At 33.5% G+C, this 18,875-nt stretch overlaps 1 protein-coding gene across 1 annotated transcript in view; it reads left to right on the top strand.

Moving 5' to 3' along the window:
• Positions 1 to 87: 87 nt before the first annotated feature.
• The window catches only part of LOC111088825, a 21,692-nt gene continuing 2,904 nt past the window's right edge, over positions 88 to 18,875 (top strand). The window contains exons 1-7 of the mRNA XM_022399903.1: positions 88 to 215; positions 2,915 to 3,024; positions 9,768 to 9,838; positions 10,002 to 10,157; positions 10,367 to 10,579; positions 11,680 to 11,794; positions 17,152 to 17,195. Coding sequence (XP_022255611.1) covers positions 93 to 215; positions 2,915 to 3,024; positions 9,768 to 9,838; positions 10,002 to 10,157; positions 10,367 to 10,579; positions 11,680 to 11,794; positions 17,152 to 17,191 — 828 coding nt within the window. The 5' untranslated portion in view covers positions 88 to 92 and the 3' untranslated portion in view covers positions 17,192 to 17,195. The remainder of the gene's footprint in view (positions 216 to 2,914; positions 3,025 to 9,767; positions 9,839 to 10,001; positions 10,158 to 10,366; positions 10,580 to 11,679; positions 11,795 to 17,151; positions 17,196 to 18,875) is intronic.

The raw sequence follows: 18,875 nt of genomic DNA, 5'->3' as shown, positions 1-18,875 counted from the left end.
GTGAAGAAGATGAATACATAGAAAACATATGTTTGTCTCTAGTGCAGTATTCGATGGAACATTTTCATTCGTATTCGTTAAGTCAACACAACATGCTGGCCAGTGAAGTGCTTGAGGTGAATTTTCTATTTCCCAAGAATGACACTATACTTCAAATTGACGATATAGGATTAGAGATTACATTCCCAGTAATTGATGGTTATACAAACTATGTGGTGAGTTTTTCTTAATTCCCTGCACCTCTATTAAATGTGAACTTCAGAAAAATCGAACAGATTCTGAAAGCTGTATTGCTTTCTGCTTTGAATCTGATTGAAGTTTATTTAATTCAGAAAAAGCTCAGCGCTCACTTTGTTGTTTTTCATTTTGTTTGGTGACTTATTTAAGTAACCTTCAGGAAAGTTGACCAACTACTGTGTGTTATGGTACTTGAATATATATGATAGTTGTAAACTTCGGGAGACCAATTTTCCTGTGTTATGTTGCCTCATTTAGTCTAGGGTCTATTCTGTGTTCAATCATTAGGAAAATGATGAAGTACCATGTGTTTTCTTACATTATCTATCACTACTTTATGTGAGTTTAGGATAGACCAATTATAAGTATTGTGATAATCAAGTACCTTGTGTATATTTATATTATACTAAAGTAGACAAAGTACTATGAGTTGTATTATATTGTTTTGGTGAAGATCCATCCACACCGTGCGAAGTAGTTACATGGACATACAACTGGCAACAGACAGTATTATTATATTTATATAAATACATGATATGTTTCAGCACGTACAAAGTCCATCACTTAATATATGATTTATTACTTCAGTCGTTCTTTCTTTTCGTTTCCAATATCGGTTGGTTGCCACATTTTTTCTTTGTAGCAAATATTTCCTTACAGTTATTACTGTTGATAAATCGTGATAATAAGTATATTTGAATAGTCAGAGATCCTTACAGCCTAAGCATGGTATGATTACAAATCTTCATGTATACAGAACAATAATCTGGCACATTTCCTGATCAGTTTTCCATATGCATATAAATAGTGTGGGATCTCAAAAATGTAGCCGACCAGTGTTTAACATCGACACAAGACATTGAACATTAATTTGGTTTATTTTGCGGAATTAGCTTATAACATATACAATATGTACTGGCGAAACATAACTCACAGAAATTGGTAATTTTCCCACTTAAAATATAACTGTGTTGGAATTTCCGCAAATCTAGATGAGAACTCTCTGCGCTAACTGTCCCTACTTTAGAAGTGATAGCCTATAAGGAAGACAGCCAATACAACCCACCGCCAACTCTTGTAAGGTCAAATACTGGGATTTGACCGTCACTCTGATAACGCATCCACAGCTCCAAAGTGCAATTTGTTTTGGTGGTAACAGGATGTGAAACACAGAGCCTCGGCTTCACGGTTCGGCACGCTTACCACTGAAATGCGCTCCGTCCTTAAAGTGTAATAAAAATGTGATAATGTTTGGGTCTGAAAGTATAACAAACGTCTAATATTTTGGTGGACCATTTCCGCCAACACTTATTAGTATTCAACTATATTTAACCATATGATGTGAACAACATTATGAAATATTTATATGGTAGTCAACAACCATTCCGAAAACAGATTAACTCTGATGCAAACAGAAGAGCTCAGTTTTAGTGACACCTCAAATGTAAACTGCACACAATGGATGTTTAAAAGTGTATGACTTCATCTGATATAGAAAACACATAGTATTTATCCTGCTGGGGTTCTTCCGACAGTGCAATTCACTTAAAGTGTTGTAATGGTGTGAGAATTGCCTTGTAGAATGGTTTTAGCCTTTCGGTTTATTTTAACAGTGTGAATAATGACGTCGCATGAATCTGGACATTATCTCCAATAATGTCTACACCACAGTGTTTGATTTTCACTCTAGTACATGACATCTCTACTGAGGTAGAAATGAAAAAACTGTTGTCGAATTGTATAAAACTATTTCAAAAAAGCGTAGCAATGTCTTCAACCACCTCTCTTGCCTGAAAGGTCACCAAATATAAACTTAAGCAAGCAGTTTTGGGTTGAACTCAAACATTGCATTTGCTATCATAAAGCTTTCCAAAAATGTGTAGTCTAGCCACAGAGTATACTTCTTGATGAAGAGAGGTTACAACCAAGAAGTATCGTATGAAGTCTGAGTTTCGCCAATTTCAAAAATGAAAATAATACAGTGAAGAGTTGTCCAATTTGTTATTAAGTGAGGCTCTAATAGTGGCTAGCATGAAGTCTGCTAGACAAGATTTGTTTTGTATATGGTAATCAATTACGATATGTTGTGCTAAATGAATTATATTGTCTATTTTATATTTAAACTTCAGGAAAATAAAGTATTATTGCTTGGTACATTAGTTAAGTGTCTAGATCTTGTGTTAAATGTTCTTCCCTTAATTAACAATTTTTATTAGTTAAGCTATTTAGTAATTCAGCTCTTCTACAACCAAATTGGAAATATGAACAGGAAAAGCCAACTAAAATGGCTTAAGAATTGTGTCTTTATTCCGTCTTTATCATCTACTGAAGAAAAAAACACAGAAAAGGTCCAGTAAAGGTCATCTTATTAAAGCAGCTGCTAATGGAATCGCTGTTGGAATATCTTACTTAATCCACATTTTTACTTATTCATAAGAAATACTATTACATAACGCTGTTCCACTGTTAATAATAGTAACTACATTCTTGTGGACTAGACTTCATGCTGCTTACATTACATGTCTAATAAAGGCTACAATCTCGATCTGTTCTAATGAAATGAACTGTTCAGTAGTTTTCTCTTTCACCAACTTGGTGACCAAATTGCTATATAAACTTTAATTTCTCGTAAAAATAATTTGTTAATAACTTGAGAATGGCGCCATTTTTGTTGCAGTGTTCGAAATGGACGAATGACAGTTGGAAGGAAAATTATTGCAAAACAGAAGAAATTAGAGAGTCTCAACACTATATCAAGTGTACATGTTTGACCCCAGGATTGTATAGGTAAGTAAGTATCATGTGAATTTAATACTGGTAAAAGAAGAAGATAACTAAACCACCAATGGTTGTCCTGGCGGGAAAATTTAAAGTATTTTTTTCCCTTGATAAAAGGTATACATATGTAAAAGTAGACTACTAACCTTAGCAACCTTCCTCATCTAAACACATAAGTATTCACTACGAAATACTGAGTGCAGTCAACTTATATAGACAGGTGAGAGCTTATTTGTCTTGTTAAAATATGGGTTAACTTTCGTGTTTATGTTTATATGGTTCCTATTGTACTTGTCAATACTATCAGCCGATTGCGACATTATTATCGTGATGTAAATCACGACCAAATAGGAGAAAGAAGGATAAAATTGTGCCTTTTCTGAAAAAAAGAGGGCGTCATTATGATATCAGTGAACAGTGAAGAGGAAACAATAAATCAGATAAATCATGAAAGAATATACAGATTTTTACAGAAGAACTCGTTAAGCTTCGTTACTTCTTACTTTTGGTTAGTATGAATAAATTTCACGATATAAGCTTACGAACTAAAAGTATTAATTAAAATTATTCCGGATAATATATATATATACACACTATTCTACCAATAGTCATCGGACACGGGTAGTTATGAATAAAATATGTCTTTATTCCATAGCGTATTGGCCCACCTTTGGCCTTAATGACTGCTTAAATGTGTCGTGGAAGATTGTCAAGTAATTTCGAGTGGAAAGCTGGTGCTATTGTGCTCCACTCCTTCTTTAAAGCATTAGTTAACTCCATTACTGAAGACGTCCGTTTTGGCCTTGACCTAATTCTGCGTTCCAGTCATCCCAAAGATGTTCTATCGGGTTGAGGTCGGGGTTCTGCACTGGCCACTGCAATGCGTTCACAATCCTCGCTTTGTGACATGGAGCGTTATCATGTTGAGAGGTGTAATGGCTAGTACCATAAAATTACCACACTGTAAGACACACAGAATTGTTCAGAACATCAATATAGGAATCAAACTTTCATGGATCCATGCACTACGATCAGCGGACCTTGTTCATACCACGAGAAGCACCCCCAGACCATGATATCTCCACCTCCAAACTTCACTGTTGGGACAACATACTCAGGTAATAAGCGTTCTCCAGGCATCCTCCATACCCAAACACGTTCATCAGACTGGAAGGGCGTGTAGCGTGACTCGTCTTTCCACAGGATTGATTTCCGTTGATTCGTGGTAAAGGTTTGGTGTGTCTTGCTCCATGCCAGTCGATGGTGTGCATTTGTTTTCATTATCAACGGCTTGTGGGTTGCAGCTCTTCCGTTAAAATTCATGGCATGCAGATCTCGACGTGTCGTGAAAACACTTATAGGATTGCTTGTGGCTGCTCGCGCCTCTAAACACAGATTCTCTAGGGTATGATGGAGATGAGGTAACCAGCCTTCTCAAGGCGCGTCGGCTCCTGTCAGTCAGTATTTTACACCATCCTAGTCGTTTCTTGGGCTCAATGTCACCTGTGAACTTCCATTTCATCAACACGTTGCCAATTGTCGACCTGGGAATGTGTAATTGTTGCGCAATATGTTATGTATTACAATTTCAAATTGCCTAAAACTGATTTAAATTGTAATTTAGGCCTAGTAGTTAAATCAATGCCGATATTTAATACAAATATATTTTAATATACAACCAATAATACAATTTACAATAAAAGTTATTACAAATAGTTACTACAAACAATGATTTATATACAAAAGTTTTACAAACTTACAAGCAATATAAAGTCTTCTTTCTAATCTGAAACGTCCTTGATATCTTATCGAGGGTTCATAATGAGCGAGTTAATTTAGAGTTGATGTAGGTACAATTCACCTAATAGGGAGGTGGCTAGTTCTGTGTTCTTCGCCGATTTTTCGTAAAAGTACTAATGTCCAACGTGAATGAACTTAAATGGTTTGTAATGTTCAAAATTTATAAATGTTCCTGGCCAAATATATAAAATTTCCCGATTAATAAGCGTTATAACCATCACAGTTATAGCTTCCGAAGTTTGTAGCACACCAACTATAGCAAACCAATAATATATGCTGTTTTTAGGCGCGTTGCGTTGGTTATATTTATAGGCGTGTGGAAAGTTTCTCGAAAATTCAGATTACTCGACAAAACCAATGCTACACGAGCGTTGACGTACACACGTATATTTTTTATTCTTACGCTCGAGAATCTTCTACAACGTTAGAAAATAGGCGGGGATTTCACAATACATATCTAACAGTATAAGTTATGTACATTTCTAAATATATATTTAATTTAAACAAACATCGATAAGAAAAATAAATATATAATAGTAAATCCATCACAAATAGCACCTACAGACATTTTCTCCAAATGACATCCAACTATCCTTCCCCTCTGGAACGCTGTTAGCTCTTTCCGCATACTCATTATTCGGCGCACAAATTTGAAATGACTTCTGATCATCTTTATAAGTCAAACTATTTGTATATTTCATCTTCACACCCATTTTCCCGCAATCAGAGGTGTGTCCAATCAATTTTGGTTGGACAGTGTGTGAATATATATATATAACGACGAGATTGTCTTTGCAGAAAAGTATATTAATACACTATTTGAAAGACGGATGAACATTATTCATTGGGAAGTACAGACGTGTTCCATCTATATGCATATGCTTGTATAAAGATAGCAAGTTGATCTGCAAGAGCAAGTCTTTATCAGACGAACACAAGTACAGTGGATACGTTGTGACAGACACAACAAAACAGGGATTAAATTACGGGAGTTAAAAAAATTTTAATGGATATTAACCAACAAGTGAGTAACTTAATCAAATACTAATGTTCACTCTTTCAACAGATATCATAAGTTTTTAAAACCAACCTTGCATCTATTCTTATTGCTTTACTTTCTAGAATTACACTTTTCACTGCTTCTGTATCTTAATAAGAAACTTTATTTCATACAAACAAAACAAAGTCTGGAAACGAATTCAATAAGGTAAATCTAATTAACTTTGTGTGTGCCATCCTGTAATCTTAACGATATTTACGTTGTGTTTGTTCCTTTTTATTAAATTGAAATCAGAAGCTTAGTAGAGCGAAATATTTCTTTTTATTTCAAATACGCATTCCACGACACATCAATGAAATGGTCCTCTATAACGAACATTCAGAAATACTCTGACAGCTTCTACAGTATTTTACTGAATGGGCATCCTTGATGACCTAGACGACATAGTGTGCAACAGGCCTCTAATTTGTGTTTCTATAGAGAGGCAACACTTGCTGAGGTCAATACTTCTTTGAGCTAACAATCTTTCAACTCGTAGAGTCGTAAGTTGTTTCTAACCAGTATGGATGACATAAATCAAATACTATTTTACTCGAAAGATATTCGGTTTTAACTAATAATGATGTTGAATCCGTATCAATTTCTATTCTTTTCCTTTAGCTAATCAGTAATTCATTAAAAACGTTCAGGCAACCTATTTTTGAATTAAATATACAATGCTGACGTTAGGCTAAACTTAGAACCGAAAAATTATTGTATTTAATCTGTGTTCAATGAAATAATATGAATATGACCCAAACATATTCAATCCTATATTTTTAAACAAAGTGTAACAAGTGCAAGTTGTGTTTATGAAACACCTATGCACTCGTCATTGTTATGTTGTATGTTTAATTCCATCCAACTTAATGATGTAGTATCTGTCCATAAGATTGGGACAAATTTCATATGCAGCAGTGACCTTTTGACCTTTGGCACGTAACCTTCAAAAGTTAATCAGACTTAGAACTATGTATGTAGCACCTTTTTATGTTTGGTCGATATCCATTCATCCTTTATTGAACTATCATGTCACAAGTTTGTGGAAGATTTTCTATGTACCGGTGAAATTTTGACCTTGGGCCCATGACCTTCAAAAAAAGTAATATATGGTTTTGTATATAGTACCTGTTGTATAAATGTATGCAAAATTCATCCATTCAGTCCAATCTTGATACATACTGTCCACAAGACCGGAACAGAGGGGTGAACGGATGGAAGGACATGTGCAAACTAATATGCCCCGTGTTGGCATGGTTCGGAGTGAGGCCATAAAAATAGGGTGGATGATGTAAAAATTGGGACTATTCTACACATTTCATTGTAAAGTGAAAATACAAACACCGAACATATTGGTTTTTAAAGCTGGTCCGCCTGAAGGAAGATTTTGAATGGTATGTATAGTTGCTCACGATAAGTCCTTGAATAGGAAAAAAAAAGTTAAAAAGCAACAACAAAGGAGCGAATTGCGTAATAATTTCCAATATATCCACTGTAAAATAGTTTAGTCTTATATACAATATATATATATATATGTATCTATATACTTCCTTACACGGGGTCTGATAGTATATGTTAGCAAGCATCCCCATATAATTGTAATGTCATTTCTAACAAACTCAATCAAAATAGCAATTTAAGGAAGTTAAGAGATGTATTATAATTATTATACATTTTATTGCTAGTCACATAAAAAATAACGTGATTCGTCAGCATTATTAAACAGTTTTATAATCATTAACACACAAACTACTGAGCTAAATTTCAACTAAGACATTATGTGTTTGAATTTATACAGCTTGATTAGTTCTTGTTAAGTGAAAAGCATGAACAATGGTCGTAAGAAACGAAACCTATAAAATCTTATCACTCATTCTTTTTACAGAAAACTACTAATGATATACTTCGGCACCAGTGTAAAATTATTAACATGTTTAACACTAGTTTTATGTTATGTAGTGAGTATATTCAAACGACAAAAAATAGTTTCCAGTAATACTCATTATATACAACGATAAAACAACCCATAAACCGAGCACTTTCGAAAGATGGACCGTTCTTCTTCAGGGTTAAAGCGGAAATGGTGGTGTAACTTAATGAGTGATACATAAAGGAATTTGAGTGACGTCATGAAGGTCACCTGGGCTTCCAGGAAGTATTCTTGTATATTTTTCAATGTACTGTTGCAAGTGTCTCATTTCCCGCATCAACACAGCCGGTAACGAGAGCGTTTTGTAAAAAAGGTGTTAGAGATATTTGCTTTACAAATGGTCGAGAAAAACTATAATTAAGTGTTATTAAAGTGACACATGAAGGTTGACTGAAAAATAAATGTTAAGTAAATCAATTTCTAAAGACAAGCATGGAAAAGTATCATAAATAAATAGTATTAGAAAGATTAGTAGTAAACACCAAGAGTTCACACCACATGAAAAAATTAATTAAAAATTATTTTTCTGACAGAGAACAAACAAATGATCGGAGGTTACCGATTTCAGGATCTAGATTTATTCCACTAGGTTGAACAGTATTTAGATTAGGAATCCAATAAACTTTAAAATAAATTTTCTTTATTCTAAGAGCTTGACTGTAAGTAATTTTCCGTTTAGTGTGAGTGGTGACAGCTTTTATAGTGAAAGTACTGTGGTCGGTCTGGTTATAGGGTTTTAATCGTGTTATATTAAGACTTCTTGAACATGCGCGTTTTGTTTTTTTCCGACATCATGAATATAATAAGTGGCGAAGTACATAAATTATTGGAAATATTATGGACTATTTTTACTGGAAATCCGTTTTTGACTGCTTAATATTGACGATGTGCTTAGATTTAACAGTCTTATAGAAACGCTTCACTACACTAATTATATTACTAGAAAGCACACTGCTCCATCTTTAGTGTTATCCATCTTTCAAACTTATCCTTCAAATGACCGATATAAATAATGTTACAACTAAAACTTCCCCAGCCAACTCTAAGATATTTAGTTTCGAATAAAATAGCTCCATGTTAAAAAAAATCACATTTTAATAAAAAAATATTTTAGTACACAATTCTAAAAATTACTTTTCCCAGTCTCAAAAATACTGTACAGGAGAGAGAAAAACAACAACAAAGAGACTGGGAACACTCTCATACACATGACATGTTTTACCGCATCATCTTCAGGAGTGTAATGTGCAAGAACCACACTTATTTAAACCATTACAAAAATCACCGTAATACAGTTTACACGTTAAAGAATTTCATGCCATCTTCTGACAACATTTCTATCAGGTCCATCATCCTTAATCAATATTTTAAATTTACTTTTTTATAGTTGATTATTTCAATAAATTCACGTGTATATTCATACTAATAACATTTTCAGTTTCTGCTAAAATAACAGTTTTTTTCACACTAAATTAAGTGTTTAGTTTCATTAATATGTTCTGCTAATGGTGAAATAGTAATATTACTGTTTTTCGATGAACGTTCTGTGTAACACTCAGTGGTTGGAAGCCGTTTTATAGCAAGATACTTTACAATGAGATTTCAAGTGGATGTCGATATGGCTGTTTTAAATGTACGTTCACAACTATGGGGTTTCAAGGACAAAGTGAAAAGTTATATTCATAGTGTTATTTCAAACAGTACTGGTATATAGGTTAACTTTTACAAATAAAATATATAAACAAAATACAAGAATGTATACAAAAGTTCATAAAGACTTACTTTTATTGTATTAAAACAATATAATTGCATTTCTTAATCACGTAAAGATGATTTCTCAAGAAAATCAAGTTATCTATTGGTATATAGATTTGTTCTAAATGCAAATGAAATAATATATTATATTATTTACTATACGATGAAGACTCCAGACACAAGAGAAGTTAATACTAAGCTTTTATCAGGTAATTTGATTTTTTTCAGTGTGTCAGCGATTCCCTCAAACATCAGTGAGTCTGTAATGGCCAAAACACTACAAACGTCAGCTGTTAATGGTAAGTCCATGCGTACATAATTTAAGAAGTATTTTACTTTATCTGATAGATCTGTATTTTTCTCAATTTTAATTTCAAGAGCTTTTTTTGCAGCATAAATGAAAAAACAGCTACAGTTGTAACTTTACTGACAACTGTGATTTTATTATCTTTATTAAAATAGATTCAGAAAGTGCTACAGTAATAATTGGCGTAGTAGATGTAAAAAACATAAACTTCAAGGAACAGAAGCGACGGTTTTTGAACCAACTGCGTTATCAGCTAGCAGAAAACATGGGGATCCAAACATCACAAATTGAGAGGGTTGTGCTAGATGAAGGTGAGCAACTTTATTCTTAGTTCGTAAAGCTGATTTGCTTTCCATAATTAGACTTCTTAATAACTTCTAATAAAAGTTTAGATATTTGATTTAATGCGACAAACTGTGGAAACGAATTAACTTGCTTTTGTCAATTGTATTTGATCGATAGAAGCTAGTGAACAGGAGCAATAAGAATGATTGGTATATAAGAAATATCTGTGTTTCAGATGAATTGCTGTTGAAGTTTATAGTTCTGCCGGGATTCAACAATTCAACACCTTCTCTGACTTCAGCTATTCATACTCTCTACCACATGACCAACAACGAAGTTTTAAATCTAACGGACCTGGCTGGAGAAAGAGTTAGAATTATTCCCTACACTTTGTCCTTAAATAATTCCCTCCCCTGGACCTCAAATGATATTCTAGAAAACACTGTAGGTAAGATTAACATTAGGACAGATATACCCTTCCATCGCCAAAAGTTCTAGATTGGGATAATTCTACCTGAACCCAGAAGGACTTTGACCTGGCCGCATCGGCCTTGGTTGCTTAAGGTTACTTTCAGGCTTAAAATACCAAATACCATAATCAACATTCCTAAAACGCTTATTCTATATATTGATTATTGAATTTATGTATTTAAGGTATGTAAACTGATATGTCGTTCTATTATAACATATTCTTTGTAATGCATTATATCATAGTGAACCAGGTTCTAAGCAGTAAAAATGTAGAAAACCTAAATATAAAATGAAGGTGGCTATTATCGAATTTACTTAAGTACATATGCCATTTCTGTAATATAACAATCTGTATTATTGATATTCAAACACATTCGTGTTTCACTGAAATGTTGTAGATTTATATCGGCTTCAGTTCAAAAGGCTTAGCTACTGACATAGTTTGAAATTACCAATGTTTTAATTCATATGTATTTATACGCAACTAGTTAATATTACCCACCGCCTATGTAGATATCCTAAAATGAATAACGGGATGGCTGTCATAGTTATAGCGACAAAAACTCGGAACGTATTTAATGGCATATCGTGGCTCGAATTATGGATATTCTGATCCATAGCTCTGCAAGCTAACCATAAGGCCCCAACTGTCCCTCTGGTTATTCAGCTATATGCGCACGAAGCTAATGTGCTAAAATATAACCTATTAATACACGAAAGAACCACATATGCATGATCCATTATGCAACTATAAAGTATATGTAGATCGAGCTGATGTACAGGAATATACTCATTAGATAGAAGACACACCTGTACGGATATTTTAAATAAATCACTTAAGTGCGAATGTTACAAGTAACTGATATATGTTTATGTTTTGTGTATATTTTACTGTTTTTATGTTGAGCGAGTATATCGACGTTAATGAACGTTATCTCTGAATGTCATAGGTTCCACTGGTTTTCTACATTTTCTGTCAAATTTATGTATTTAGTTTATAGTGAGGTAAACATACTGTATTAGTTTGTATATTGGCTAACAAAGTGTTAATTTCATTTATTCATCTTACTCTTGCAGTGAAAGCCTCAAGACTGACTGTTATACAAATTCTGATTATCATCTCGGCAGTGATAGGCATGATGCTAGTGGCATCATTGGTTGTTCTCAAATACAGATGTAAGAAGATGATAAAGTAAGTACACACATGGTTGTCATGTGTACGTTATGAACTATAATCATTTTAATTTTAAGTAATTTTTAATTATGTGTAAAGAAAATATAATTATTTTTTGCTCTTTTAATTTTGCTCAAGTTTTATGTATTAGTTTTGAATTATTTGTGAGCATTATTTTTCTAATATGCTTGACATCGCATGCAAAAACATAGCACTGGTAAAACATTGTAGTTCCTCACCGGAAAGAAGAAAAAATAAAATAAGTTAAACGTCGTTAAATAGTTTGCTTTAAAAGATGAGAAGTATAAAAGTACACATCTGTAACAAACATACAGCTCGAAGGAACAGAATGGGTTTAGAGACTGGGTTCTGATGAACAAACGACAGAAAGCGCATATGGTTAAGAGATTTTTCAGACAAAATCTATAACTGAGTTTCACTGCTCATCAACCTGGTTATTGTGTCGAGGTTTAATGTACACCTAAACTCTGTATATAATCTTTTTCTGACCTGGTATGAGTTGTATGAAAATGTTAAATTACCACATGCTTTATTTTATTGTTTAGCAGGTCATTTACAAGAAAATACCTAAAATTTATTACCAGCACAGGGGGTGAAGACTTTTGCAAGACACTTTATATATATATATATTGTGTATTGTTACAGTATCATGACCACTGCATATTGTTTCATTTAACAATCCTGACATTTTGTTAAGTATTTTAAATAGGCAGATCAGACTAAGAAAGAACAAGTTTAGAACAGATTATGAAGCTAGAGTAACAAGTAAATTATGACTCTCTTTCGCGCGATAGTGAAAATAAAACTTATCAGCCCAAGCTTAAGACAACATTGTTTCCATGATTCAAGGGCAACTGTAGAATAACAGTATGTTTTCCTGAACAAAAACGCATGTATATACACACACATACATATTTATTTTGCCAACTAAAGCAGACAACAACTAAATTGTCCAAAAAAATTTTATATTAATCTCAGACCATTTTCTAAAGATTACAAAGAACAAAAGGTGCATTGTTACCCAATTTAGTAATATAACACAAAAAATATTGAAAACACATGTTGCAAAGGTCTTCACTCCCCTCAGCTTTTACCATCGTTGATTTAACTTTACGTCACTACCCTGCTAAAGTAAATTCAAGTACAACTCTATCAGATACCAAAGTATATTGTAGAGCCATGTGAAAAAATACTTTAGGTCATATAGAACCATCAGTATTGATTTAAACATAGTATTTTGAACGTTAAAATTTGGTTTACTGTTGAGAATGATGAAAAAGAACTCTACAGACCTGAGAGAGAAGATTGTTCAGAAGCATAATTCCAGAGAAGGCTATAAATCTATTTCAGATGTTCCCAATTTGACATTGAGTGTTGAAAAATCGGTTGTGAAGAAATGGAAAGCGTGTCACACTACCTCAACCTTGCCAAGATCAGGTCGCCCTTAGAAAGTCTGCTCTCGAACAAGCAGAAAAATCGTCAGAGAAGCGACTGTCAAGTCAACGGTGACACTGCAAACTTCAATAGCAGCAACTGGAGTTATTGTACACACCTCAACAATATCACGTACCTTACACAAAAAAGGCTTGTATGGTAGAGTGGCAAGAAATAAACCACTACTCACGAAGGTGCATCTTAGATGGCGAATGGAATATGCCCGTAAACATTTCAGTAATCCTACAACAATATGGCAGAAAGTTCTATGGTCAGATGAGACAAAAAAATAGAACTTTTTGGGTTAAATGACCAACGGTATTTATAGCGGAAAGCCAAGACTGCTCATGACTCAGCAAATACAGTGGTGGTGGGTCCATAATGCTGTGGGGATGTTGGTTTTTCTGCAGCTGGTACTGGAGAACTTATACGCATTCAAGGGATCATGGACAGTGCAAAATATACACAGATGTTGGATGTAAACCTGTAGAAGTCAGCTGAAAAACTAAAACTCGGTTGAAGGTTTAAATTTCAACAAGACAATGATCCCAAATACAGATCAAAGAAAATCCAAGAGTTGTTTTACAGAAACAAAATTAAAGTCCATTGATTGGCGAAGCCAAAACCCAGACCCAAATCCACTTGAAAATCTGTGGAGAAACTTGAAAATTGCTGTGCGTCGAAGACATCCTTCCAACTTACAAGAACTGAAGGATATCTGCAAGCAGGAGTGGGCAAAAATATCTCCAGTATACTGTACAAAGCTTGTGGAGGGTTTCAGCTGTCAAAGGAGCTTCAACCAAATATTAACTGCATAATCATTTTAGGGGTGAAGACTTTTGCAACATGTGTTATCAAGTTTTTTTTGTGTGTTATATCACTAAAGTTAGTAACGATGCACTTTTTGTTCTTTGTAATCTTTAGAAACTGGTCTGAGATTAATATAATAAATATTTTGGTCATTTAAGTTATGTCTTTTACAAGAAAATGCCTAAAATTGATTACCAGAAGAGGGTGGTGAAGACTTTTGCAAGGCGCTGTATATCTATCTGATCACCACATTGTTATCAATCTGCTCTAAACTTGTTCCTTCTTTGTCTGATCTGCCTACTTAGATTACTTAATAAAATGTCTGGATTGCTAAATGAAACAATATGCAGTAGTCATGATACTATAACAGTGTATATGGCACAGAGACATGTATATATATATATATCTGATCGCCACATTGTTATCAAGTATGTAAAATTAGTATAACAGCTGAAGTGGTTAATTTTATGTATATAATTGATCTTGTTATCTATTATGAACATAGAATACATATAAAATTGTGTGTCATTGCCTTGAAACGTACAGAGGTTATTTGTAACAGCATTTAAAATAATCGGTAATGTCGTTATCTACCAACAAAAAACGACGAATTTATTGGCGTTTTTATAATGTATTATAACAGACAGTACTTCTAACAGTTGCACTGTCATTTACATAATCATACAAGTAGTTTTACTGATATACACTGTTACAGGTAAGGGCTGTAGAAGTATGTTGTTAAATATTATAACTTACAAAATGGAGACTGTTTTTAACATTTGTACTTGTACGTACTATAACGTATCAAATGGTTTTAGAAGCTGTGTTTTTAAGAATTATAAAATACAAGATGATTGTTTGGAGCTCTGGTATTATCTTCTATATAAAAAACACAACTGTGTTATGCACTATAAAATAATATTAGTATTATTGAGTTTAGGTGTTCTGCCTCTTCCTTTCCTGTTTTCAAATTTACCTGTCTCGGTCTCACGATCTAGGGTGTACTGGACAGTGTTTGGGGAGCATTCAAGTCTGCAGCCTAGACAGTCTTGTCATGCTTGAGATCAGTGGCAGTTTTCATTCTGTCTCAAAGGCTGCATAAACAAAGATACTTAACACCACGATATACGGTACTGTACAAAAATGTTAAGACAAAGTCAAAAATTAGATTTCAGGCTACTTTCAAAGAACAATGGAAGGTAAATCACAGGTGAAATACTCTTTAGTACATTTCCATAAAGTGTCTTTCGATGTAACTTTTGATTTATCAAATCCCAGATCTGCTTAATTGGGTTGTGTGGGCCTTTGCATTAGTTGAATGACATCAGCAGCTTCTTTCTTAGCTAAGTAATTTCTGCATAGGTTGGATGAGTGTTTGGGGTCATTAACTTCTTGGTAGTAGAATCATTTACCAATAATATGGAAACCGCTGGGTAAACCATGACGGATCAGTATCTGATGGTACTTGCCTGGTCCATTATTCCATCTATTTTGCAAATATCTCCTGTCGCCTCAGCAGAAAGTCCCTTCCCCAACCCATCACACTGCCTCCCCCATGCTTCATGGTAGGTGATATGCATTGAGGTAAATATCTTTCACCTTTCTTCCGCCGGACGTATAACCTACGCTTTAAACCAAATATTTCAAACTGTGACTCATCCGTCCATAACATCCTTTTCCAATCATCAACAGTCCAGTTTTGTACTTTTTTAGCAAATTTCAGTCTTTTGACAATATTTGGAGATCAAAGTAAAGGTTTTTAACTGTTACACTACCAAATATTCCATTCTCGTTGAGTCTTCCCGATACTGTAGATTTAATCTTCATTCCATACACAGTTAACAACTATAACATAAAACATGCTTATATCAATAAACACCGTCAGTAGTATGACCAGTAGTTAACTTTATCACATCATCACTTATCAACTCAAAGAGGTCGACAAAGGATTGTGAGGGAACAAAGATGTACATTATTTTTTATGATGTAATAAATAAGAAAACCATTCTTTCACCTCATTGGATATATCATTGTAATTTCCTTGATAAAGTCCTATAAATACTTATTTCTAGTATGAAGAATATTTTCAGAAATGAGATTTTACCACAAAAACGACAGAGCGTTTGTAAACACATCACATTAATTCGTACAGATAATTGGTTCATTAAAGCAATGTCTATGTATTACCAGTCTGCTGTTAATTTTCAATGTCTTTTCATCTTAGTGTTCCTTTTAAATAGCTTGTAAGCTACGACCTTGTGATATTTATTGTTATTGATTTCAAAGAACTAAAAACCAGTGTGTGCCAGTATTTTACTTTATGTCCTGAAGAATCCAAACATCACGCACTTTTAATGGTGAGCAATCCAAACACTACAGCCCCCCAGTGGCACAGCGGTATGTCTGTTGACTTACAACGCTAGAAACTGGGTTTCGATACCCGTGGTTGGCAGAGCTCAGATCTCTATATGCGGTAACTAATGAAGAATTTAAACGCCATACAGAAAGGTGAATTCAGCATTTACTGTTTGTGGCAGTTGGCTTTAACACCATTAAAAGTGCGTGATGTTTGGATTCTTCACCATTGCAACCATTCTTCAGAGTTACTGATGAGAGATACGACTCTTCGAAACCAATTTAATTCTTGCTTATTTTTCTCGTATTGTGACTCACGAGTTATGTGACGAAACTAATATGAGGGTAGAAAACTAAACAAAAGGAAAAGTCGATAAATCACATTTATTTGTTTCATTGTACTCAAATGAGTTCTTAGATTTTGTCGAACATGTACTGTAAGAAAACATGAGATGAAAAATATCAGATTGTTCTAACTTTACAACTGACAGACATAAATAAATTGTGTTCTTACAATAAGCACGCTTATTAACAAACTCGTACTCTTAAACTTTACTGATGCTGTCTAGCTCTCGTATAAGTCTGATAATATGTATTGAATTTAAATTTTGTACAACACTAACTCCTTATAATGTCGCGTCTATAAATAAACAAACAAAGATACACCAGAGGTATTATAATTTAAATTATATCAACATTAATAATTCATCTAAAGGCACTGATTATGTTCTAATTCTATCTTTTATTGAATTTAGAGTTGTCCCGATAACCAGTCACATCGATGTACCACCTTAGTCAGGTATGTTCTGATATACAGACTACCAAACATACCTTAATAATAAAACTCATCTTAAACTAATTTTTACCCCAATACTTCAAGGTGTTTTGTTCATATTCTTTATTATCGTTATACAGGATAAACGAAATATAATGATATCACATACATGTGCAGTTTACGTCTATCACATCCTATTAGATATGCTACAGTAATTATGATTCTGACTCCCAAAAAATCTTCATTTTCATTACAGGAGAAAAATTATAATTTCCGTTAGATCAATTAACAAATAGTTAATAAAGTTCAATAATACACGTCTACATACTTTATACGGTGACTTTCACCTTTTTTATATCGTTTTGTGCTTCCACTTCTCCTCATGCAGGTGATTCTCATTGAGAAGATAGAAATGGGTTTTTAACAGAATGACAGATCTATGAAAGACTAGATGATAAAGTATGAGATTACATTTACCTACTAAAATACTTATTGCAACTAACAAGTTATTTTACAAGAAAGCTCATACTGAAATATTTGTTACTTCAATAGAAAATACATCACAGAAGTTAATGCTCACAACTTGAGGAGTTTTAATCTCTAAATATGTTTCTATAAGGTGATTTAATGGTTGGTGTATTCACCCCTGTCTTTTTCCTTGGGAAACAGCAACAAAGTAAATTTCTTAGTATTCAAATTAGATGTCTTTATTTTTTATTAAAATAATTAGTATTATTTCTGAGAGAACAATCAGGTTTAGGCAACAGTTTGGGTACATTGGTTATGATTTTTAAGACATATTATAGCCCCCCTCACACCCAAAAAAACACAAACAACAAAACAACAACAAAGAAAAGAACAGGCGAAGTTTTGAAATCCATTAGGCGTAATGTTTGTGATATAAACGTTACACAAGAGACATCTACAGTTTAACTCATTTTTATCACAAGTATACTTATTGGATTCAAACACTTAGCCAGGTTTTCTTGTTTAAACCCTAACCATAAAATTCTTATTCTTTTCGTCTGGTCTAGTTGACACGTTATTAACGCTGAATGAAAAGCATTCTGAGCAATATCTTATTAGAGTTAAAAGACAGATCTTAAATGTAATTTCTACAGAACTCTGGTTTGAAATCTTTAATAAAAAGTTAAGTGGAAAGTAAATACAAAATCTACAGTCTAAGTTATTTGTATCATAAGTATTACGCCCAACCAGTCTAACGATTTTTAAGGAACTAAAAGAAAATAAAAAATCCAGCGTAACATCACATTAGAGAAGTGTTGTGGTAAACATTGTAACTTCATATACATAACTAGCTGGAATACTCGTCCGCAGGACGAAGGTATCTAAATTCATGATTAATGAAAGGTTATCTTAGGACATGAAAAGTTGCTTCCCTTATATGAAATTGTAAAAAAACACCCATAAAACAAACCTTCATGTCATATTTGGTGTAGACCTATCAACAGAGGGCGAAGTAGTGGTAAAAAAGCCCATAAAAGCCGCAAAATGCAAAACTGAAAATTTGTATGTATCTCCCCATGGAATCATTGAACCTCCAAACTTCGCCCTCTATTGATAGATCTTCATATTATTCGGTTAAGATCCATTGACAGTAGGCAAAAAAAGCAAAAATAAAAATTTATATGTACACCCACATGGACCTAATGAACATACATACCAATTTTGGTAAAGGTCCAT

The sequence above is a fragment of the Limulus polyphemus genome, unplaced genomic scaffold, assembly GCF_000517525.1.
Source record: "Limulus polyphemus unplaced genomic scaffold, Limulus_polyphemus-2.1.2 Scaffold4521, whole genome shotgun sequence".
NCBI lineage: Eukaryota > Metazoa > Arthropoda > Merostomata > Xiphosura > Limulidae > Limulus > Limulus polyphemus.
This window is presented reverse-complemented; position numbering and strand designations above follow the sequence as displayed.